We start from the raw sequence: 26,065 nt of genomic DNA, 5'->3' as shown, positions 1-26,065 counted from the left end.
TAAGAAATAGAAAAAATAGATAACAGAGATTACTTACAAAATATATAAAATGCATTTGTACACACACACACACACACACACACACACACACACACACACACACACACACACACACACACACACACACACACACACACACACACACACACACACACACACACACACACACACACACACACACACACACACACACACACACACACACACACACGTAATCCCACCCCTCGTTCATCATGTGAGGCATTTCTTGATTTAACAGGTTACATATTTTGCTTTATTTTGAAGGACATACTTCACATTTCCGGAAGCTCTCTGGTTGGACTTGATTTAACTTGACACAATTAGCGGAAGCTAAATTGGCGACAGCATGGGCTGCGCCGAATTGGCTGTCGTGGCTTCACTGATTGTTGGGGGTCATACATAAAAGGTGGATCTTTAACTAAGTAGCAGGAGGTTTCTACCGCCATCTGCTGAACCGGAGCAACTACTTCATAAAATAGATCCACCCCACAAAGGATGCATTTCCATTGCAAATGTATTCCTTGTATCTGCATAAGATAAAATCCAGAATCCGCTTAGTTACTAGATTTATAATCAGCTGAATCACACCCTTATTGTGTATGCTATTAGAAATCGTAAGAAAATATAACATAACAAATCCAGAAAAAATGAAATTCCACTTGTATTCTTTCGTTTTAAATCCAGAGAGGATTGTTTATTTATTCATATTTTGCACGCACATATTTTGGAGATCTGAATTGTATTATAATAATACAAAAAATAAAAGGTAAGAATAAAATAACCTGCTCTATTCCTTATTACAATGTCCCTTGTAATGCTGCCTTCAATGACTCCTTAACATTGTAGATCAAGAGGACTTAAGTCACCATCATCACACATTGAGACTCTTAATGTCGTAATGTATCTGCAATAGGTAGGTTTAGTTGAACTCAAGTAATAATGACATCCAGTGTATCTGCTTCAGTAATTGATAACATTATTTCCATCTCATTGAAGAAATGTAATCGTTCCCTTTATTGGTCCCACAGAGGGTGCATATACATAGTTACAGCAAACAGACAATGCTGAAGACAAAATATAAACAATATTTAGTAAAGTTAGCACAAATTAAACATTTTAATTCAGTATTTAAATGGTAATATTATACAAAAATAGCGAAACAATAACAAAGTAATGAAGTAGCTGCATAATTACAATACTATATTCCCTAGTATAAAAGTATACGTTGCATTGCATTACTGCATTGTTGTTACAGGTGTTGTGGGATCTGTGTTGGGTAGTGTTATATTTCCCACGCTACATTAGTGCAGCATTAACCTTCAAAAAAAAAAAGTAAACACAGTTACGTAAATCGCGTAAGTTGGAACGTCACTCAACGTATGGTAGACCAATTTCCTGCGCACGTTCTACGGGAATAACGGGAAGGCGGCGCTGCGACGCTTTTACTACGCAGTGCGGAGGAGGATCCAGATACAGTATTGACGTTATTACCCAGACTGTACTCAGGAGATCTTTCATCACAGCTGCAGTGAACCATTACAGCAAATAATGGGAAGGAGTATACGTGGTTCTTTTCACGCTGAAAGTCTGGCTGTCTCCATCGAACACCGACTTTTGCTTTTTAGCCTTGCCTTCAGCAGGAGGGACTAGATTTCGGGGCAGCTAGCAAAAACAGTACATGCTAGCTTTAGCTTAGCTTGCTAGCCCAACTGCTGTTTTATTGTGGCGCACAACGAACCTCCCAGCTAGCATCCGACGTAGAGAAAGAAAACATGGTGAGAATGTGTTGTTTTTGTTACATTTAAGACAGCTATTTAAACCCAAATATGTCACAGCTTGGTAGCTAGCTTATCGTGCTACAAGGGTGACAGCTCCTGTCATCTGGATGCAGTCTCTTTAATGCAGAGAGTGAAACGCAAAGCCTTCACATGTAAAGATATTTGGTGAGAAAAAGCTCCCTTTGAGGTGTTAGGGAGCCCGCCACTTCATCAGAAGCATTATATAAGGGCTTTGTTGACCCTACTCAGAGTACTCAGGTCTGGGAGTAAAAGTAGAAGTATTCAGATCTTGTACTTGAGTAAAAGTAGAAGTACTCAGATCTTGTACTTGAGTAAAACTAGAAGTGCTCAGATCTGCTACTTGAGTAAAAGTAGAAGTACTCAGATCTGTACTTGATTGAAAGTAGAAGTACTCAGATCTTGTTCTTGATTAAAGTAGACGTACTCAGATCTTGTACTTGAGTAAAGTAGAAGTACTCAGATCTTGTACTTGATTAAAAGTAGAAGTACTCATGTCTTGTACTTGAGTAAAAGTAGAAGTACTAAGATCTTGTACTTGAGTAAAAGTAGACGTACTAAGATCTAGTACTTGAGTAAAGTAGAAGTACTCAGATCTGTACTTGAGTAAAGTAGAAGTACTCAGATCTAGTACTTGAGTAAAAGTAGAAGTACTCAGATCTTGTACTTGATTAAAAGTAGAAGTACTCAGATGTTGTACTTGATTAAAAGTAGAAGTACTCAGATCTTGTACTTGAGTAAAGTAGAAGTACTCAGGTCTTGTACTTGAGTAAAAGTAGAAGTACTCAGGTCTTGTACTTGAGTAAAGTAGAAGTACCAGAGTGTAGGAATACTCTGTCACAGTAAAAGTATTCTAAATCTTCCTCCAGTGAAAGTAGAAAGTACTCTCATCTAAATGTACTTAAAGTAGCGACAGTAAAAGTAGTCATTGTCTGATTGGTCCATTTCAGAATAATATCTCTGATATGTTTTATAATGATTGATCATTAAAGTGTTCTCAGAGCTGGTAAAGGTGCAGCTAGTTTGAATGGCTTTGTATACTGCAGGGTAGCTGCTGGATTTACTCCAGGTGAACTACAGTCTGATTCAAGGACTGATTATAGTTACCATCATTAATCCAGATCTGTAAAGAAACTAAAGGGGTTAAATAAATGTTGTGAAGTAAAAGTGTTTTAGAGAAATGGACAGCTCAAGAGTAAAAAAGCAAAGGAAAAAGTTAACATAGCTTAATACACAAAACCCCTTTCACCTTAACACACATGCACTTTGAATATTTGATCGTATGTAAAAAGGTGGGTAGCACTGTACTAGTATTGTGTTCCAGGTTAAACACAAAGTCAACTGCAAGTCAAACTTGAAAAACCAGCCTGCTATAAAGTATGTTGACCCGGCACTAACAGTGATGGTTCTTCTAAGACAAAGTAAACACTTCTTCACCACATGTCAAACTATTTAAAGCTGTCAGCATGAGAGAGATTTACAGTTCAAACAAATGGAAGACTTTGGTTTGTAAAACTTTTAATTGACAATCTTTACTTTCCTCTCATAACACACAGACTGGGATCTTTGGTATGAAACTGGTTAAGTGCAAGACATGTTTGCAGTCCATCTTGTATTGTGTATAATACCCTAACTTTACATTGAATAATTACAGGCAGAAACAGTCGTTTGATTAAAAACAACAGCGCTACAGACATGTCAGTGTAGGACCTTTACCCTAACAACCCATTCCCCATCAATGCCTTTACAATTATAAAGATGTAAGCAATTGTTGCTGCAGCATGAGAATACTTTGAGGTACTCGACCAAAGAGGAGTTACAAGCCTTAAATGTGTTCTGTTTGAGACTGATTGTGACTTTAAATGTATTGTGGTGTGGATATTGATTAATCAGGGTTTATTCATTAATCCAACCTGTCCAGTTTGACTTAAAAGGAACCCTGTGCACGTCATTGCCATTAACACAGAGCTAGACTTATGACGTTAGATTTAGAGCATCAGATGCTGCATTTAATCAACCTTAATCCCAACAATGCCTACAACACCATTTGCCTTCTCACTCATAACCATATCAAATCTGTAAGCAGTCATCAAATACTGTCTTAGATTTAAAATAAACTTCAGCTTTTACATAATTAAGAGTCCATTCTTGTAAGTGAATGCACAGGCAGTTATATTCTTTGTTTAGGAGGGAGAAGTGGCTTTGGGACTTCATTATTTGAATCATGTGTCAAGGCCTGTTGTGTACTGCGTGTCCCCTGAGGTGTATGAGATTAAGGCTCGATTGGTAAGACGTTGTGTATTTGTCCATATGCAGGTGTACCTGTTAAATCCTATAGAGAACCTGAGGAGCTACATCAACACCCGCCCCCCGCTGGTCATCTTTATGATCAGCGTCAGTGCGGTGGCCATCGCCTTCCTGACCATCGGGTATTTCTTCAAGATTAAAGAGATCAAGTCTCCAGAGTTGACGGAGGTGGGTCATAAACAAAGTTCTTCAAAAGATTTATAATGATATGGTCTGCTCCTCCATTAGGAGTCTCTCACACTGCATCAGTGCGGATGCTACATGTCACTTTATGACTTTCTTTTTGCCACAAGGATGCACCATGTTGCATTTACACTATGAACCATACAATCGCTTCTAGTCTCATCCACTTCATTTGTAGGAGGCTAAAATAAGCTTGTCTCACTATAACAGATAGGGATTCAGGTTTTCTTGATGCACTGTGCAAGCTATGCAGTACATAAAACCCTCATTCCACCTGCTTCTGATTTACATGACTGTAAAGAGTGCATTCAGACAAGACAAACAGTCGAGTCAAGTTTTGTATTTAACATAATTACTATGTGAGAAAAATGATATAATGCAGTTTGCTAGTGAGCTTCAGCTTCCCGTCACATGCTGCAGTATGAAAGCCAGTCTGCTTTTGGTTAGAGTTAGGGTTAGCCTTAACATAACATACATTTGCATGTGGATCTGAATATATAAGTCAAAAAGTAATAGAGATGTCAACTGTAATAACTAACTAAGATATGTTTTGTGCATGATAGTGCTGAACAATTGATCACAATTTTGTAGCAAATAAAGCAGGATATCTGCTGAAGGACAAGTCCGGTCCAGATAATCGCAATAAGACATTCTTTCCAAATAACTCGGCCCTCGTGCATCCCCTGTTTCAATGAGGTTCAATATGATTTCAGTGATGAATCAGATGTGTAAATCGGGGACTGGATGTTTGGTAAATCCTAACAAATCCTTCTGGCCAAAACATTAACACACACTTCCTGCTTCAGGACTGGAACACCTTCCTGCTGCGCTTCAACGAGCTGGACTTCTGTGTGTCGGAGAACGAGACGATAAAGCACGGCCTGAACGAGTCCACCACACCCGACAGCCTGGTGGTGACCAGCGGCCAGGCCCGGTCCAGCACCCAGGTGCCCCTGCTGCTGGAGGACTCGGGGCCCATCAACATCTCGGTCCCCATCACCCTCACTCTGGACCCCCAGCGCCCGTTCGGAGGGTACTCGCGCAATATCACCCACCTGTACGCCACAGTGCTGGGCCAGCAGGTCGGCCTCTCTGGTAGGTTCTCTTTCTCTTCAGTCAGACACATTTGATTTATTAAGCCTCATATCAAGCGGACTTTACAGACTGTATACAGAATAACACACTCTGTCCTAGGTAAGGAAGAAATCCCTGACTGTCAATCAGTAATCACAGAAAGCCCCTCTCGTTATTAACAGGGAAGCCTGTAGGTAAACATTAACACCATTCAGAACCACAGCTTTAAGGAGAGTGGAACTGTTTTGGTTGTATCCCGTCCCTAATTTGTGTGTGTGCTTCTCTATGTAGACTTGTTATCCATCCGTCTACAGCTTAAATTCCCCATCACATACCTCTTCAACACCATGACACTTAAGAACAATGTATGGAAATGAAGGATTTAAACTGTATCTACATTCAATCCTCACACACTCTCAATATTAAGAGCAGTATACTACATCGTATTCATTTTCTACTTGTATTTATTTAGTGAAGAAGACACAACGCACATTAACTATCATGAACATTGGCTAGATGGCGCCGTGGATGGCTGCCGTGTCTCGAGCTCCTCTCCAACTTTGCGTTATTTTTCTGCATATACTTGATCACTTTCCTCATGCCAAGCATAATACATCTTCTTTTGTTTACATTCTATTCACTCTTCATTTTGCACTGCTTTTATTTTATTAGTTCTATAGACGTTACACACTGAGAGGTTTCAAAAGGCCAAGCTGATCGAAAAGTAAAGACCACTGCCTTTCATCATGGCTGCAAGCTCAGCTGTGTGTTTTACTTTTGGTCCTCAGAGCATGTGTGTGTTTTTCTGGTGTGTGTGTTTGCTGTAAAAAGCTCCGCAGAGAAAGCAACGCTCATATAATGTGCTATGTGAAAGGGCTTTAGTTTACACCTTTTTCTCTCACTGTTTTTATTCTTTATGTAATGCCTTATTGTTATTTAGTATTTGTTGATTGTTTGTGTCTCAATTGTGAACAACAAATCTTTACAGCTGAGTTTAAATGACAAACATATGGATCGACTTCAAGCAAATCAAATAAAATGTCATCTTTAAAAGTAAAAGTATGTAGGGAGATATTTCAACAAAATAGTGTGTACTTTTATGTCAATTTATGCAGTTTTAGTGGATATTTCTAACAAAAATGTGAGGAAAAGATCCTTTTTATTTGCTCTGTTTCTGATAATATGGGTTTATATGTTAAAGTCAGAACCACACACCGATATCAATCCGCTCCAGATGAGCTTTATCTTTTGGACATTATCGCCTCAAATGCCTCCTCCTCCTGTTGTTTATCTCAATGCATACATTATACTCCGCATTTACCAACATTTTTCCCGCCCTTGTTTGTCTTTCTCTTTATGGTGCTGACAGGATTAGCTGGCTGCATGAACCCTTCACTCAGAAACAAAGTCAATAAGGAAATCAGCAAAAGTTTAATTACACTCAGCAAATATTCCTGCACGCTCACAGTGTAGAGAAGACAGATATAGGAGATGTCAACTTCATCCATCATGAAAGACTTGCTGTTTTCCTTGAAATGATCAGCGTATCAGTGAGGAGATACTATGATAAATGTTATTGTTGGATTATTGTAAAACATCTCTTATCACGTTGATTTCCTTAGAGTCTGAGATGCTCACATTGTGTGTGTGTGTGTGTGTGGTGTGTGGTGTGTGGTGTGTGGTGTGTGGTGTGTGGTGTGTAGGCCGGGAAGCCCATGAAGAGATAAACATCACGTTCACGCTGCCGGTCTCCTGGAACTCAGACGAGTGTGTGCTGCACGGACACTGCGAGCAGGTGGTGTTCAGCACGTGCATGACCATCAGTGCAGCCAGCAATATCTTCCCCGTCACAGTGTGAGTCCACTGCCCCCCCCCCCTACACACACACACACACACACACACACACACACTGTGACACACTTTATCTGTCTGCACAGAGCTGGGAGGAGATACTGTAGTGTGTGACTCAATGCTGTAATATCATTTCTGACCGTACTCTGGGTGTAACTGCGTACAAACAAAGATGGTGATAGGGTGTCTGAGGAACTACAAATGTTCAAGTTGCATAAAATAAACAAACAGATGACTAAATTCAGAGTTAGGAACCAAATTCTGCAACAACATAAAAAGGTTTACCAGTAACCAGTACGTCTGTGATATGGAAGAAAATCTCACATCAAAATAAAAAAAGTGAAAAGCTCCAAACAGCTGTACGGGATTACTTACTTCTGCTTTCATTTAAGACAACTAATACCCCATAAAAGGTCCCATTTTATCAAGAGGGAGATAAAGTGTGAGATTCAATATCCAAAGTGTAGTCGATAGAGATGTAATAACTAGAGTTTAGATTAGATACACTTCATTCAGCCACAATTGGGAATTTTCTTTGTTACAGCAGCATGTTCACAGGAATTGCACGAGTTCTATTAAGGAATAGAATACAATTAAATGCAAGTGGAATTCAAATTCAATTAAATAATAAAACGAAAGACATAGTCGTAAAGAATTAGCACAAATAATACATTAAAGGAGTTAAAAATATATAGAAATGTAATAATAGGATAGATATATTTAAAACACACCGTAAACAGAAAATGGAAAATAATTATTTGAAAAAAATACACAAATAAGAAAAAGTAGAAAGTGTAAAGACGGACCAGGAGTTACAAATATATTACAGTTAAATACAAAGGAATAAAAATAAAAATGAACAAACTGAGATAAATAATTTTAAGTAAGAACATCTAATAATCAAGAACTGCTGCCACTTAGCACGGCGCCATCTTTAGCATGAATTGCTGCCTTAAAAAGCAGCGTGATGTAAACAGCTCAATAACACCCGTCCTGGTCTTGGCCTGCAGGCAGCCGCCACACTGCGTGCCGGAGACGTACACTAACGCCACCTCCTGGTACAAGGTGTTCACCACCGTCCGCGACTCGGACACGAAGTACAGCCAGGACTACAACCCCTTCTGGTGTTACAAAGGAGCCATCGGGAAACTGTACCACGCTCTCAACCCAAAGCTGACGGTCATCGTGCCGGACGTGAGTCCCCGAGGCTTTTTATTCTCCTAGGAAACAAATGTTCTATTTTATACGGAAGCCCTGAGAGAGGGGGAAATAGATCTGCTCGTCCATCTGATCTTAGAAGTTTCTTTTCATAAAAAAAATGATAATATTTACTTTTTAATATCTGTGAAAAAGGCAAAAATAAAAGTGGCGTATAAAGATTGGATTAAAGACAGATACATATTCAGTAATAACACACACTATGTGCAGCGTGTATACATTATAACTGAATTATTTTAGCCATGCTTGGAATGGGTGAGTTTCGCACTTCAGCCCCTTGTGGCTGAAATGAGCATTACAACAACACATGATCCTCAAAAACAATCACCTTCTTTTACTTGTTTTCAATGAATAACTTCTTGATTTTAAGAGATTTAGAAAATACAAATGGACATTTTTTAACTTGTAAGTTGGGAACACAGTACAGGGAGAACATTTAATTAAGAAATTGGACCATGACCATTTAGTGGTATTTAAAATATCCCCTCACAAGTACACTGACTGATTTACAGAAATACAAATGCATGATCTGATAGTGTTTCTAAGGGTAGTTTGTGTAGAGAACCTGTAAAATAAAGCATATTGCCTTTAAAGTTCAATAAAAACCTGCAGCTCCTGTGATCTCTAATTCTGTCTCCCTTCCTCCCAGGACGACCGCTCCCTCATCAACCTGCACCTGATGCACACGAGCTACTTCCTGTTTGTCATGGTCATCACTATGTTCTGTTACGCGGTCATTAAAGGGCGGCCGGGCAAAGTGCGGCAGAGCAGCGCCGACTTCTGCCCAGAGAAGGTACAGCAGACAACAGCAGTGCTATATGACGAGAACAGGTAGCTCCAGCAATAACGACCGACCAGTGATTGGTTAAACTCTTCATCCAATCACTCTGCTGACTCTCTGATAACTGTCCAATGGGCTTCTCCATGTAATGCATGCTTTTCTTTATTTCCTTTCTTGCTTAAGAAGCTAAATACATATTAAGTCTTTTATCATAAACTTATCAGAAGCAGACTATTTCCCCGGGGGAAATTAGGTTTAGGGACAGTTGGTTCATTTTATAATGCAATAAATGTAAAGTATTTATATTAAGAAGAATTCACGATACAAAGATAACATTTAAAATATTTATGTAAACATAGGAAGTTAAAGAAAGTCGAATAAAATCAAAATTCAATAAAAATAATTCAAATGTCTTTTTTTCAATTAAAGAAAAAGTCCAATTTAAGATCAAATTAAATATATTTAAAATAAAATAATATATGAGTAACAGTTTGCAATAATAAAGATTAAAACAAATAAATATACAGTTTTATAAAAATGTTCAATCAAATATTAAATACAAATAAATAAAAAGAAGTTCAAATTAAATGTAAAACACAAATGAAATGGCACCACTAACCACGTGTGTGTGGAGGGCAGCACACAGACAGACATCCTTTATAATACCATGAAGAACTTTGAGGGCAAAACTGAGAAAGCAGCTCCTTAGTGATCAACGTCTCATTTCTGAAGCGACTTCACAATACAAGCCTTTCTGTGGTTTGCTGTCCGGTTAGCCTTTAGTATAAAGCAGCAGCAGCAGGAGGAAGGTAGTGTTGCTGTTGTTGTTGTTGTTGTTGTTTTTGTTATTAAGCCGGGTAATTATATTGCTCCTGTGAGTATTATCCACAGTATTGATGTATTACATGTATAATATATGTAATATGTAAAGCACTTTGAGCACTTGTAAAAGCTTTAAAATAAATGCCGTTAATTATTATTATTATTAATATTATTATTATTATTATTATTATCAATATTATTATTGATAATAATAATATTATTGATATTATTATTGTTATTATTGATATTATTATTGTTATTATTGATATTATTATTATTATTATTATTTATTAATATTATTATTAATATTATTATTATTATTATCAATATTATTATTGATATTATTATTTATTGATATTATTATTTATTGATATTATTATTGATATTATTATTGATATTATTATTATTATTATTATTATTGATAATATTATTATTGATATTATTATTATTGATATTTATTGATATTATAATTATACACACTTTTAACTTTGCTTGAAATGATCTGATAATAAAAATAATAATACATTTTATTTAACGAGCGCTTTAAATGTACTTAAAGACACAAACAAATACCTGTTAGAATTCCTGAATCATAAAAACTAATTCTAACAAAACACATTTCAGATTAAAAGCCGGTCTGAAAACCGACCTTTTCTGTCAACTTGTACGAGTCTAATGTTGTCGCTTCGCTCTTATCCGCTGCTCTTCTGCCCGTGTGATTTATTAATGTGTGTCTGCATGCATCACTCTGTCTGGAGTACGCTGCTCTAAAAGCCGTGTCTCTTGTGTTGCAGGTGGCGCTCTCAGAGGGTTAAAAAGACAACAGAGAGCTATTTCAGAACTTACCTGTAACACGGACAAAGACACAGAAGACATATAAATAAACATCCCAGTTGCCTAGTGAACCCTGGAGATCCAGTGAGGGACACAACAGCTCTGTGAATGCATTACTCTTGCAATGTTGGGTTTTTCCAACCAAAGATATACAAGTGCCTGTATCTGTCGTGTAAATATTTGTAGGATCTCTGATATTCTGTGCGAAACCTCCTTTCTTTTACTGTTATTATTTTGCCTGAGTCCCCTTGTGCCATTTAGGAAACATGCAGTAAGTAGGCAGAAGGCCACACACCATACAACGTTTTTTTATAGCACTTATTTCCCGAGCAAGATAGAAAACAAATCAGCTTTTATCACAGATTTCTGATTGAGGTTTGGCTGTAAATGTTTGGATGCTTCAAAAACATGATATTTAGTCACTTGAAATACTTGTAAGTGCACTAAACTTGATTGAAAAGATAATTGTTGGGGGAAGGGATGCTCGTGACACATCGATAATTAAATCTCAAGTGTGCAGCTTCAACAAGAAACAGAATAAATAGAGCGTTTTAGTCAAAGATGGCATAAGGTCTGTTCAAAAGAAGCAATTAGTTTATTTAATTGAACTCGAAATCATTTAATTTCTTCCCCAAATTAACCATTCGTGTCCCTGTGTGTCTGCAAAGTGGATTTGAGTATTTAAGTGCACTAAGTACAACACTAAGTTAAGTGAAGGACTCCCTTTCTCCCACTTTAGTCCATTTTAATGGCCGTAAATGAGCTCTGGCACTAACTGTGGTCTACGTTGTAAAAATGATTGTCCCTTAAAATATGATTTTCTGCCTTTCCTTCCTCTCCTCTGTGGCTTCATCGCTCACCGGCCTACTTTGCTGCCTGTCACTCGTCTAGGATTTTATGTCAAAGACAGTCTCAGAAACATTTTCTCGCCTTACCTACAGCGGAGTTTCTTTGCCTGAAAACAGGAGAGGAGATCATCTTCTCTCAGACTTTCTTCCACCTCTTTTTGTTTCTTCCTCCAGTTTCGATGAGCCTGTGGTTGGAAATGAGACTTGTGATTATTGTCCTTTAAATGTCCAATCACCCTTGAGTTAACGTACGTTATGATGAAGTAGTTGTGCTTTTATTTGAAGAAAATCATCATTATTTGTTAGTGATTGCACTTTTTGATTTCTTGCACATTTGGCTCCCCTTCTTTTTGTCCACGGTCACATGTAGTCTGATATTGAACTCTATAAACCTCGTTTGAGTTCAGTATGATTATATATTAGAATATAATTACAACTGTGCAACTATGATAATATATTTATGATTAAATCATTACATTTTCTAGGATGTTTTGTAGTGTAAAGATGTACAGAGGCTCACTATGGGGGGTGAATGAGTGGAAGTGAGTTTGGGAAATGTTCAGGTTGGTAAAGGCGGATTTAGACTGTTATCTGGTATTTAAGAAATACTTTAAAGTGTCATTTTATAATTGTTTGAGTCTATATTGTTGCACCTTTTCATGCAAGAATTGTTGTAAAATTGACTTTAGCTGCAAAGATCAAATTAATAACCTTACATTCATTCTGTTTTTAAGAGCGATGCTGACTTTAACGATCATTGTTCTAATATTAACATCAGATTTGAAACAAAAATACATTATCTTTTATTAGAAATATTGTTAACCAAACTCTGTAAACTGTGCTGTTTGGAAATATAAATATAAATGAAAAGAAAAGTGCTTAGAAAACAGGAGATCCTAACCTTAAAGTAAGAACGGTCTGAATCCGCCTTCAGTATTTGTTTTGATGATTCTTTTCCATATCAATTACTGATGACTTACCTCTGTTTGATTCTCCATAATTGGTACCTGTTGAATGTACTTTTTTATAATCTAAGATGCAACAATTCCAAGTGATTTAAAAGCAATTATTTAATTTTATTCAGTCTTTACTTGAATTGTGTTGTTTTTTTTTGGTGGCAGAAATGAATCTCCTGCCACATTTTATCGGACACTTTGTACATTTACAGTTTGATTTGCGTGGAGGATGAGTGTGTGTTTTTTCATATCGATCGATGCTAGCACAAGTCTTCCTGAATTGTATATTTTCAGTCATTATCTCCTGTGCTTTCATTTTGGGAAGATCTGGCAGCTTATTGGAAAGTGTGTGTGTGTGTGTGTGAGAGATGGGAAATTGAAGAATGCCATTTTATTGCAAAACCATCACAACTAATATTGCTTCCTCTCCTTTTCTTGTATGATTTTTCCCCTTTCGTTTAGACTTGCATCTCTATAATTGCTAAAATGCCTTAACATTGTACAGTTTAATTTAAGTTTCACATATTGTAAAACACACCAGCTTTACAGGAAATAAATCCAAACACGTTATCACACGCTTGTTAAGTGCACATTAACAGAGAAGGAGCTTGTAGTTTTTTAAAACCACTATATCGTCGAGTTCCCTGGAGTACAAACGGGAGCCATACTCTCCTCAGTTGCATCATCGTCCATTATGTCACCTTTTTGTTTGGTTTTCGCAGCGCTTACAGGCGAGTATAAAGCCCACTGTGTGCCTTCTGCACTCCGAGCTGCATCCTGTACAAACCGTGGATAGAAACCCATCAAACCCCCTCTTTCCTCTCCAGTGGAACTGCTGTAAATTAAAGTTTAAATAAACTGTCTCTAAAGTTCAACATCACTTTGTCCCCGACCGTCCTTTTTCTCCAGCGCACACCAGTGTTTCGACAGGGAGATTAATGATCTGCCAGAGGAAATTAATGGAGGTAATTTAGCTGGGACTGGGAGTAGAAATATTAAAAGCTGGAAGTGCAGAGGACACGCTGTTAATGTAGGAGTGAGTGACACTGGTGCTATAATACTGTATATTATTGCACCGGCTTTTAGAAAACAATGCACACTTTTAACGCTTTTCTTTAACACATATATAGACAAGGGACCTTATCTTTCCAGCAAGTAAGAAGAGGTCAAGGGGCATTCAAAGAGACACGTAACACTAGGATGAGACTCAAAATGACCTCAAAGAGAGACAAAGTGACCAAAAAGAGTGAAACAACTACCATAATGAGACATATATTAAACACCAACACACTTAAAGTGACCAAGGAGGCGAAAAGGTGCCCAAAATGTTCCTAAAATGGGAATCAAAATAACCTCCATGGAGAATAACAAGTGACCTGTCTAGAAGAGACGTAGTGATTAAAAACAGCTATAAACATCCCTAAATAATCTACAAAAAAAACAACAGACCCAAAATGACCCAAAACCTTTACACACAGAGAAACCAAGTCAGCGTAATGAGACAACACTTCCACAGAGAGGTCATGTGACCAAAATGAGACCAGATAGCTACAAAGACATACAATACGAACACAAACAGACAAAAAGTGACCACAAAGAGATTCAACAACTACAGATATATAGAAAGAAACTAAAACGACACAAAACCACCAACAAAATACATAAAATGACCACAGAAAGAGACGTAGTGACCATAACGAGTGAACAAACTACCGTAATGATACATATATTAACCATAAACAGACACAATGTGAGGACAAAGAGAACAAAATGAGACACAAGGAGGCAAAAAGGTGTCCAAAATGTCCATAAAATGGGAAACAAAATAACCTCCAAGAATGAAAAACAGGAATAGAGAGCGCTAAGTGTCACAGCATTTCTCGAAAGAGACGTAAAGTGGCCAAAAGAACCACAAAAATCCTCAAATAATTTACAAATTAACGACACAGAATGACCAGAAAATGTACACACAGAGAAACCAAGAGGGAACGAGACCAAAGAGCTACAAAGAGACACAATACACAACAACAAAGGCAAACAATACGAACACAGCGTGACCCCAAGAGATGAAATAACTACAAATGTATAGAAAGAAACTAAGAGGACAGAAACTACAACAAAACGACCAGAAAAAGAGGCACAAAAACAAGATCGAAAACCACACAGAGACGCATGACGACCACGACATGTGGCTCGAGGGTGTGTGTGTTTTGCTCCTGTGTGCTAATGGCCTGATAACCGGCGTGCACATCCGGAGCGGGTAAAGATTGTCCGAGCAGCGCTGAGTGCTGATATTAAAAATGTACATAATGGAGTTAAATGAAGCGTACAAATTCAGAGGAAAGCCTCCGACTGCAAATCAACCACTTAGCAGAGACACAGTACAGTTTAGAGTGTGTGTGTGTGTGTGTGTGTGTGTGTGTAGAGAGGAAGAGGATGGAGGACATTATCCTTCATGACTGGCTGCCATCATCCTGTAAATGTAACTTTTTTTTAATCAAATCTCCTCAGAAATACGTCGTGAAAGCCAGCAGGCACGCAGTAATTAATATCCAAAGTCACATCCTGATGGGAATTCTCACAATTCCCATAAAAGATCAAAAGGAAGAGCCTCAGAGACTTATGCACAGCCGGATACGTTATCAATGAGCCTCTATTGTCTTCAAACCAGTGACAGTAGGAGTGTTGTAAAGACATCACAGGGCACAATAAGTAAGTAAACACAATCAGCTATTGTATATTGTAGTAGGCGACCAAACCTCTATTATATCTCCAGCAACACCTTTCAAAACACACGTATATACAAGGAGGAAAGCTCCAAAACCGACGCATCTACACTTCCTACTGTGACTGATTGCACATTTCTGCACAAAAACACGTCTAAAAGCTGCATTTAGATATATTATCTCACAGTATTTTTGGATATCTTTATGATTTGTAGCTTTCTGCTTTATTTGTGTGTCCTGTTTTTTTGCATTAGTCCACTCAGTTTGGATACCACATCTTCCCACAGTAACCTCGTGAATCAAGGCCGAATAAAAAGGACAAGTGAACCAGATTTAGATGTGAAATGAGCACAATAGAGCCCCTTTAAAAGTAGATTCAAGCTGTATTTAGACTAAAAACCAGGCCTATTATTTGCTGTTTCCAAAGCTTTCCCTCTAATAAAAAGCAGGTGTGCCGCTGATCGCTCGGCTGCATCAATTAGGCAGATGCTGCCGCTGTCTCTCTCACTATAATTCATTTCATTTCCAGCAGGAGCTTATTGTCACACATTCACAGACGTGTGGAAGGAGAGCTTCCCCTGTGGATTCTGAAATGAAATGTGTTTGCAGAAGCTCTGTGTGAAAACCAGCAGAGGGCAGGGTGAGCTGAGGAGGGACAGACCTGTGGAGTCCTGCTTTCCTTTCATTTCATTATTAATAAACAGTTATATATAACAGCTGTTATTATATATAACAGCTGTTATTATATATAACAGCTGTTATTATATATAACAGCTGTTATTATATATAATAACAGCTGTTATATAGTGCATGATGGAAGACGTAATTTTATTTAATTTTTATTTGCATTTTAGGAAATTATTCACAAAGCGTTCATAACAAAATAAACACATCTAGGTAAATAAAATAATAATAATAAAAGAATGGACACAATATTAATGCTTTAAATCTTCTTTAAGTCAAACTAAAAATGCATCTTTCCTGAAAATATTGCATCTGCTTTTTAGTCAACACTGTTCAAAATGTGTATTCCTAGCTCAGTGTGTTTGGAAATGGAATTGAACTTTTAGTATCTACATTTATATTTTAAACTGCAATACTTTCTGTACATATCCTTTGTTTATAGTTTATTTAGTAGTGGTGTATTATAGTGTTTTCTACATTAGTCTGTATATTTTTATAGTTTTTAGATATTTATGTTTCCGTTGTCATGATGTATGTAAGTGTTTGTTGCGTTTGGTTCATTTTCATTTTGCATTCATGGGCAATGTATTTTTCTTGCCCCCTCATTTAGGATTAAGATATAATATATATATATATTTAAAATGGGTTATTTTAATGAACTTTTACTCTGTAACGTGTCTTTGAGTTTCCAGAAAGTGCCCTTTAAATAAAATGCATTATTATTATTAAATCAACACTATCAGAGCAGAAAAGCCTTAAAGACATCTTTGGGGGAAAAAAGTAAAGCCTACTAAATAAACTTGAAGCATGTTCCAGATTCAGCCAACTATATTACTAGATTCAGCCAAACTCAAATATGCAGAAGTTCACCCAACTCCTAAAAACGCTTGGAAACTGTTGCCTCATTTCCCTTTAAGGTCTAGCTAAGTAACAGTTTTTATAGTCGAGTAAAACCCAACTAGACGGTTTGACATCTCGATAATTAAGAGTGCTTTAAACTCAATATTCAACATAAGGCTTGTTGTTGCTCGGTCCACAGATCCAGCCTCTTGCAGCTCAGGAAGGACGTTTGTCCCTGAAAGATATTCATACAGAACAAACAGAACTGTAATGTGTTTACTATTCAAACTGTCCTTCAGTGTTAGATGGGATGCGGTTTCACTGAGTGAGACGTCGAGAGAATATAAATCAGTTGTTGTTTTTTACAGCTCATATCACTTACTGAAGTTTTGAAGGGCTTGATATGTGTTTTAAGAGTCTGAGTACTTATTTTGTGATGACATATCTTTGTAGGAAAACCCATGAAGTCATGGCAAGAGGAGAAGCAATGGGATTTGACCATTGGATACTGGAAAATAAGACCTGTGGCAAACGCACGTTTATGATACCTGCAATCTCCAAAAGTAAAAGCTAACGTTAAGGCTATGAAGGAACTACAGCACGGTCACATGACTTCACGTCTCCACCGCTAAGCTAAAGGCGGCTAATGTTGGGCTATAAAGGAACTACAGCATGATCACATGACTTCACGTCACCACCGCTAAGCTAAAGGCGGCTAATGTTGGGCTATAAAGGAACTACAGCACGGTCACATGACTTCAGGTCACCACCGCTAAGCTAAAGGCGGCTAATGTTGGGCTATAAAGGAACTACAGCACGGTCACATGACTTCACGTCACCACCGCTAAGCTAAAGGAGGCTAATGTTGGGCTATAAAGGAACTACAGCACGGTCACATGACTTCACGTCACCACCGCTAAGCTAAAGGAGGCTAATGTTGGGCTATAAAGGAACTACAGCACGGTCACATGACTTCACGTCTCCACCGCTAAGCTAAAGGCGGCTAATGTTGAGTTATAAAGGAACTACAGCACGGTCACATGACTTCACGTCTGCACCGCTAAGCTAAAGGCGGCTAATGTTGGGCTATAAAGGAACTACAGCACGGTCACATGACTTCACGTCACCACCGCTAAGCTAAAGGCGGCTAATGTTGGGGGTGATGACGTTTTGACCAAAAATATATTCAAAAAACTACTGAATTTGAGTCTAGGGGAATCAGAAGTACCAAAATACTCCGGGTCTATGACTCTTTTACTTGATTTCTGGTGGTTTCAGAGCAGTTTACATGTCTGAGCAGTATTTCAAAGATAAAACTTTAACTACACACGCCTGGCAATGTGTGGGAAAAGTTGGTTTGCTTCTGTGTGCCAGAACATGCATGCTGCCAAGAATTCCAGCCTGAGTAACGACCATTATGAACAGCATATCTGAAAAGGTCACCCTCACCCTTGACTCCCTCATTCATGCTGAATATCTGGGAGCTGCGGAGTCCCCTCGGAGCGCTTGTTAGTAGAGCATTAATCAGATTTCTCCAGACATGGCATGCAATTTGGCAGAGATTGTTTATCCTTTTATTCATTTACGCTGCTGCTCGGAATAACGGCGGTGTAAACACACACTGCTTCAGGACTCGTGTACGAAGCTGCTTGTTAGCTGTGGGACGCCAGCAGCTACGGTAAAGACTGTCAAAATGTACTTTCTCTCCCTGCACACTTTTTTTAGAAGCTAATGATCAAACAGACAGCAGAGGAAGCAGACACAACTCAACAATTAAAATGAATAGGCTCACAGGAAAGTAAAGTCTGCTAAGGTGGCGAGTTATCTCTGAATGTGACCAAAAATCATGTAATAAAAGACAACTTTTTGATCATTTTTGTTCTTGTTTTTGTACTTTATACCAAAGAGTATTTCCTGTCTCAATATGCCCTAAGACACGGCTGGAAAACATACGATCATAACCAATCTGGCCCAGTGGATGACTTTGCAAAGGGTTAAAACTCCTCCTGTACTGTTCCTTCAGGAGCCGCTGGTGCATCATGTGCTCGTCACAAAAGAGACCCAGAGGCTGTTTTCCAAATCAAAGTTATTTACATTTTTACTTTTAGTACATACTGCAGCTTCTCTTAGAAAGGTTTCCATGCAAACCACCTTTTCCTAACAAGGCAGCTACTCTCTTGTACTCCTCAAACACCTGCTGCCTAAAGCATTATGGGTCAGAACAGCCAGTAAAGCATGCTGGAAAAAGTGACTGAAGTCAGTACGACATCCTGGTATTTTTTTGCATACTGAATTGGACATGAAAAAAGAATATTTGAATGGTTCTACCTTGCAGTCATACAGGCCTTTCCTGCAGGGAACTGAAGCGTTATCGATGCTCTCTTCAGGGCCAGAAACAGGACAATAGGGCTCCTTTAATTAAGAGCACACTTGAACTGAATCATACAAACTATCCCTATTATTGTGAAGAGTTTGACCATCTAAACACAGACTGATGCCTCACACTGTTGTCAGACATTGTGTGAATATAAATGTATAGCCGAGTGCGACCTCTTCCCTGCGACAGAACTTTATACCAAACTGTGAACACCTCATTATTTCTAACAATACATTTGTTTCCCTGTTATTCAACAGCTACACTTCCAATGAGTACATGACATGCCATCAGTATCCAAAATGAAACTGTTTGCCGTGCATCATTACCCGCAGAAAACACGCTCGCCCGGCTGTTTGTGTTTCCAGAAAATTCAACTTCAGAGAGGCAGGGCCCTGGGAGCCACATTAAGACTGCAGCGTATTCATCCTGAGGTGCTTTATATCCAAGCCCCTGGACCCCGAGCACATTCATTTCCTCTTGGCCGAGATCCGTCTGATGATGAGTCACCACGGGGGGGGGGGGGTTACTTCTTTAAAAAGCTTGAGGCTTCGTAATGCTGTTTTTAAAACACCACAAATCCCTAAGATGTGTAGTGTAAGAAGAGGCAAGTGTTTGTTGAGATATTGAGACGTTTGAGACTTACAGGAAAATACTGAAGATGTAAAAAGACGACGCTTGGTCCAGAATCAAAATGATGGAACAAAACAAATAGATTGAGTTCTTAATGTAGTGAAACAACATGTGAACATATGCCTTTATTCCATCTCTACATATCTCACACTGCACTGAAGTTATATTCCCTGCTTTTAAATGTTATGATGTGTTTTTGCTCTTAATGTCTTTCATTTTTGTAAACTGCCCAGTGTTGAAAGGTGCTGTATGAATGAACTTGTTATTCAACAGAAATCTAACCAAAAACAAGCTAAAAAAACACTGGCTTTAGATGACTCATGTAATATTTCTACTTCTGATTTTATTGTTTACTTTGGATTCCATTAGTGATATTACTGTTTTGTTGTTCTATGTTGATTCTTAAATCTTCACATGCACATTTTTGTATTCTGCACTGAATGGATAACGAAGCTATTTTATTTGTGAGTGAAAAATACAAATAAAAACAACTTGATGTATGACCTTAATGGACAATAAGTAAACAGGTTTGCCAGAGCAGAATGTAAGTTATTTTAGGTGTCTTCTCTCTGCACAGCGCTGATGTTTTGTTTCAGCCAGCCGTCGCCCGGGGACTTCTTTGCGTTTTCTCAGAAAGGGTTTCCCGGTGCTGCGCTCGCTGTGTTTACTGTTGACATGTCGCCTCTCTGCCTGTGTGAGATAATTGCCTGCGAGTGTCTGGGCATTGAGAGAGGGCTTCTTTAAAAACCCCAGAGTCCACACACTGCTATCTCCCTGTGCATTGTTCCCACACTGCCCTCATGTAACTGCAAGCTCTCTTAAAAGTCAAGTCATTAATCTTAAAAAGCTTAGACTACAAACTTCCCCTGATAATGACATTTCAGAAAAGTTGCTTTTGTTTGATGGCCATAATAAATCGTAACCGAAAATGTTATGAGCATTACCCGATCTGATCCTCTTGGATCCTAATATGCTTAGTGGGATTTTCCCTTTCCTGTAGTGTGTTATATAGTTTTGTGTGCATGTAAATGGTCTCCAAAGGTCAAAATCCCTTTATTACACACTCACCCACTGCCTGAAACACCTCCCTTTTTTTTTTTTTACAGTGTGGCATTAGTACTATTACTTAAATACAGGATCTGTGTACTTCGTCTAGCTGTGAATGAAACTGCACATCACTCTTTGAATTTGAGCTGCAGGAAGCGTTGCTGTGTTGCAGCGAACAGCAGAGGGAGCTGCATCCTGTGTGGCTGTTTGTCAACCTGTGGCAGAGCTGCTGCAGAGGTTCCTCAGAGACTGGGAGGCTCTTTATTATGCCATGTGAGTTACAGGAAGAGTTGAGCACCTGCTAATCCCATGATGTAAAAACCAGTAAATGGCACTATGGGATTTAGATTTAAAGATGTGTGTGTGTCTTGTGTATCTAGGATGTGCCTGAGGATACCAAAGCTGCTAAATCACTTCTTTTGAAAGCTTTATTTATTTCCTCTCTCTGTTTTATGAAGTGTTTAGGTGCTTTATTCTCATTCTCTGTGTTAAAAATGTGTGACGTTTTTAGGTGAAGGCACTTTTTTTACACTTTTAAATGTGCAATAAAAAAGTGTATTATTATTTATTATAATTTTATAATAATAATTTTCTGTTACTTATTTATTATTATTATATTGCAACTATTTTTATTATATCTTATTAACTATTATTACTTTTATTACTCAGTGTTATTATTATTATTATTATTATTATTATTGTTATTATTGTTATTATTATTATTATTATTATTATTATTATTATTATTATTATTATTATTATTATATTGTGCATATTATATTTACTTTTTATTAAATTAGAAAATATCATTTTATTTATTTATTAGTAGTATTTTAATTATCATTATTGTTATTTTTATTATTATTAATAATAATTATTTTTTGTATTTAATTATCATCATCTCCATTATTTAGGCAGTCCCACTATCAGCTAAGGATAACTTTTCCTCTCCTGGCTCTACTGACAGCTGAATGCAACAGGAGGAGAGCAGTTTGTTACCTGTACTGCAGCTTTAACATCTCTTCATGGCGTCTCCGTTAATCATAAAATGCACACTGGTGAAACATGGTAATACAAAACGACTTTGGCAGTGCACCGCATCACAATGAGTCCACTGACACCAATAAAATGCAACAGATTGTGAACAATTAGGAAAGGAGTGATAACATCAGACCGCATAATTGGTACACGGGGAATATGGTGTGTGCATTCGAGCAGAGAAATGTGCACGAACGAAAGCATGACGGAAGCTCTATCTGCACATTCCTCTGACTGATCTGCACATTTCTGCACAACGCAACCTCTCTAAAACGGCGCAGCTCTTCTGATTTCACATTTCTATTATTGTCGCATTTAATTTCTCTTACTGTTTGTATATTTATCCATCACACAGCACCATAACTGATGTGGTTTCTGATGTGTGTCAATTAAGGAAGAAAGGAGGTAAATAATGAAAAAAATGGTGTGATTTCAAAAAAAGTGGGAGTAGGCAGGGGCGGCACTCCTTTTTTGGGGGCAAGTTGGGCGATTTTATCTCGAGTGGGCCCCCCAATCTTAACGGTTGAAATTAAAACTCAAGAAAAAATCAGGTGACATCACTCACAAAGTACCACAAGGGGTTCCTTCCTCTTCCTCTTGTTCTTTGAAAAGTACTCAAAAACATCCTGGATTTGAATCATAAAACGCATCAACTCACGGCTCATTGTGCAGATTGACACAGCACCAGAGATATGAACACACACACACACACACACACACACACACACACACACACACACACACACACACACACACACACACACACACACACACACACACACACACACACACACACACACACACACACACACACACACACACACACACACACACACACACACACACACACACACACACACACACACACACACACTCTCAAGGACGCACATTTGCGTGAGTCCGGCGCGGCGCTGGCTCTTCCCTCCCACCGACAGATGGATGGGGTTAATATCATAATTAAGCACCTCGGCCCGACGGTTCCTGTTTACCGCTCGGTTGCTAGGCACTGACATCAGCTGATCCCTCCCTCCTCTCCGTCTCTCTAATCCCTTCCCTCACACACACACACACTGCTCTCTCTCCCTCAGATAGGCAGCAGCGGAGCAGACGTGGGAAGAGTGTGTGTACAGGCGGAGGAGAGGGTAGGTAGTAGAGTGTGTGTGAGGCTGTCAGACAGCATGGTCTGGGTGTGAGGACAACAGGAAGACACTTCTTCTTCTTCTTCTTCTTTTTCTTCTTCTTCTTTTTCATGTAGACCAGAGTGGTGGCCTTCACTGATCACCTGCTCCCAGGTCAGAAGCAACAGGAGGAGGAAGAGGAGGAGGAAGAGGAGTACAAGGGTCTGTTTATCTCCTTTTTTTTTTTTTTTTTTTTGGATTTGGGAGCTGGACCGCATGCATGACACAACGCAAAGGCGAGAAACCCACCATCAGCATCCAGGAGCACATGGCCATTGACGTGTGCCCCGGCCCCATCCAGCCCATCAAGCAGATCTCCGACTACTTCCCCCGTTACCCCCGGGGTGTCCCCCCCTCGGCGCCCCAGCTAGTGGGCAAAGCCGGGCCCCCGAGCTCCTCTGCCCTCTCCAGCTCCCCGGCCACCACCTCCACCACCTCCACAACCTCCTCCACTAGTGCCGAAAGTGAGCGCCCCAATGAGGATAAACCGGACCGGGCTTTTGCCGGAGCCTCCGCCTCCTTACAGGCCACCAGGAGGGACGAGGAGCCCGACGTGGAGGGCTACGACTCCGACGACTCCAGTGAGTGAAGACTGTGTTTTCCAACGTCTGTCCCTTTCTCCTCTTCTTACTGCATCTCCATTATTTTGGCCACCGGTTGCCAGGCATCCCTCCAGCCGCGTGGCTTTGTCGCTCACCTTTTCTTCCCTCGTCCACCCTTTTCTATCTCAAATCACCTGTGTGTGTGTCACTGTGTGTGTGTGTGTGTGTGTGTGTGCTGCAGCTAACTCTTTCGCTCTCAGACAGCCAACTGTTGCTGCTGCAAAGACTACAGCTCCCCTCCTCCTCCTCCTCCTCCTCCTCCTCTTTCTCCTCTTCTGTGCTCTCCACCAAATTATATGTGCCATTTTATTGAAGCAAATGATTACATGTGTGTGTCAGCCGGTGTGTATGTGGGCAATTTTCATATTCCCCGTGTCTGCAGGGGTTGGCTGTGTTCTGTCGATCAGTCTCCGGGGCTGATGATTCATGGCTTCTTGGTGAAGCTTCACATTAGTCGCAGTTTTGCGCTCAGCGGAGTCTCGCTGCATCTGCACTGACTGGTGGCAAGACAGGCTACTTCCAGTTGTGTGGGTTTATTGTTTATCTGTGTGCTGGTTCTTGGGCTAATTTCCAATGCATAAAAATGTGTGTGTGTGTGTGTGTGTGTGTGTGTGTGTGTGTGTGTGTGTGTGTTCATATCTCCCTCCATCACAAAGGCTCCTTTGAGAAAGCCTGTGTTGAATGTCATTCCTTTAACCTGACAGGTTTGAGTGGATGGAATAATAATGGAAATGAACACCATGCATGCTCAGCTACGGGAGCAATAACAAGTCAATGAGATTTCTCCACGCTGTAAAACCATTTTGTCTCCCAGCTAACATCTTCCCTGACAGATGATACGACCGTCTGCAGCAGTGCTGAGGACTGGAGATAATGTAACGCCAAAATGAAATCTCTTGCTAAAGGCATCGTATTGTCACAAACGTCAGAGTCTGTGTGATAAATCCCTGAAGCAGAGTCTCTGTTTCAGCGTTCGGTTGCATCTGAACTTTCTGAGTAACGTGTTGCTCTCCCAAAAACAGACACGGCGCGTTTGCATTACGAGCATGTAGAGAGGTTTGTTGCACGTTGTGATCGCAGGTTAATGTGTGACAGCAGTGCGGCTTCTCTTAGAGTTAATCCATGCAGAGCGACATGCAGGGGGGGGCTTAGGCCATCTCTAATCCAGAACTGGACAGTACAGGGAGGGAGTGGGGGGGGATGGTAGGGAGCCGAGGCAGGTCGGGCCTGGCAGATGTTGCTCTATAACCTCTGCCAGGCAACCAGGATTTCACTCAGAGGGGAGAAAGAGGGACGGAGGGAGGCATTTCTGTGAGAGCAGTGCCAGATCTGACTCCTGCAGCCAGACCCGACTCTGTGGGTGTTTCTGCCTTTTGTTTTCAGCAATGACAACAACGTGCAAAGTGAAGTGTGTGGGAATTTATACCATCAACTGCAAAGTGATACTTACAGTCCCTCTTAGTCTCATATTAAATCCACAGGCTATTTGTGGAGCTTTTCAAACAGCTCTGTCCAGGGATTTGTTACGGGGTATAAGTCCACTACAGCTCCATTTACATATCCAGATAACAATGCATATTGATATACTTTCAGCCAAGAGATGGGTGAGACACACATGTTGTGCTACATCTGGTTGGGACACTCTGTTGTCCATGAGGTGAGAGAAAGGACAATAAACCCCAAGCTGCTTTCTACCTGTTGTTCTAATGTGCAGCCAGGCATACAGGAGATAAATACAGAATTGCCCGAGGCAGTTGCAGGACTGGCAAATCGATCCGACTGTCAAAGCGTCCCCTTATCTTTCCCCTGTGGACAGGCCAACGTGTGTGTGGACGAGAGGCAAATAAAGTTAAGCACGTTATATGTTAAGACTGTCCATTCACCATCGATGGCTATTATCATCCCAAAAGGGGCATCTTTCACTGTTTGTTCTGATGGAGTTGAAAGGGTCTTTTTCAGATCCTCTAACATTGTCTTCCAAATGTGTGTAACTAACCCCAACCCCAGCCCTAACCCCAGCCCTACCAATCTGAAAACCATGCCTGTGCATTTATTCCCAGCTTTCTGGACATCCATGACTCCTTAGAAAAGAGACTCTCAGAAAGTGCCATCCGTACAGTTCATTGTGCAGGGACTACAAAGACAGAGTTCTTGGAGAGGAATTGAGGAATGCAATCAGGGAGATAACAACTCCCCCTATACAGAGCTGCAGGAATGAGTCCTAAAAACCTGGGAAACGAGTCAACACTTTT

The 26,065-nt window shown here is 39.5% G+C and overlaps 2 protein-coding genes and 1 long non-coding RNA gene across 4 annotated transcripts in view; 2 read left to right on the top strand and 1 right to left on the bottom strand.

The window, feature by feature from the left end:
• Window positions 1-1,483: 1,483 nt before the first annotated feature.
• tmem248 (transmembrane protein 248) lies at window positions 1,484-13,566 on the top strand. 2 transcript variants are annotated; one of them, XM_063894757.1, is made up of 7 exons: window positions 1,484-1,796; window positions 4,134-4,292; window positions 5,114-5,402; window positions 7,085-7,235; window positions 8,243-8,426; window positions 9,100-9,243; window positions 10,848-13,566. In XM_063894757.1, the coding sequence occupies exons 1-7, from the start codon at window positions 1,794-1,796 to the stop codon at window positions 10,866-10,868; spliced, it is 951 nt and encodes a 316-aa protein (XP_063750827.1). In that variant the 5' UTR covers window positions 1,484-1,793; the 3' UTR covers window positions 10,869-13,566. The 2 variants fall into 2 exon arrangements, with proteins under 2 accessions (XP_063750827.1, XP_063750826.1); XM_063894756.1 differs by having other exon boundaries at window positions 9,100-9,281.
• The window catches only part of LOC134871829 (uncharacterized), a 144,598-nt gene continuing 130,354 nt past the window's right edge, over window positions 11,822-26,065 (bottom strand). The window contains exon 3 of the long non-coding RNA XR_010166739.1: window positions 11,822-11,920. This is a non-coding gene — a long non-coding RNA (uncharacterized LOC134871829). The remainder of the gene's footprint in view (window positions 11,921-26,065) is intronic.
• doc2b (double C2-like domains, beta) overlaps window positions 23,432-26,065 on the top strand; it is a 111,993-nt gene continuing 109,359 nt past the window's right edge. The window contains exon 1 of the mRNA XM_063894755.1: window positions 23,432-23,792. Coding sequence (XP_063750825.1) covers window positions 23,432-23,792 — 361 coding nt within the window. The remainder of the gene's footprint in view (window positions 23,793-26,065) is intronic.

This window comes from Eleginops maclovinus, chromosome 11 (genome assembly GCF_036324505.1).
Source record: "Eleginops maclovinus isolate JMC-PN-2008 ecotype Puerto Natales chromosome 11, JC_Emac_rtc_rv5, whole genome shotgun sequence".
Taxonomy (NCBI): domain Eukaryota; kingdom Metazoa; phylum Chordata; class Actinopteri; order Perciformes; family Eleginopidae; genus Eleginops; species Eleginops maclovinus.
Note: the sequence above shows the minus strand (reverse complement) of the source record. Positions and strands in the feature narration are given on the sequence as shown.

Bases quoted from the DNA above. Each gene is read 5' to 3' on its own strand.
- tmem248 (XM_063894756.1), top strand. The intron at 8,427-9,099 runs GTGAGTCCCCGA...CCTTCCTCCCAG, and splicing joins TGACGGTCATCGTGCCGGAC to GACGACCGCTCCCTCATCAA. The intron at 9,282-10,847 runs GTAGCTCCAGCA...CTTGTGTTGCAG, and splicing joins GTGCTATATGACGAGAACAG to GTGGCGCTCTCAGAGGGTTA.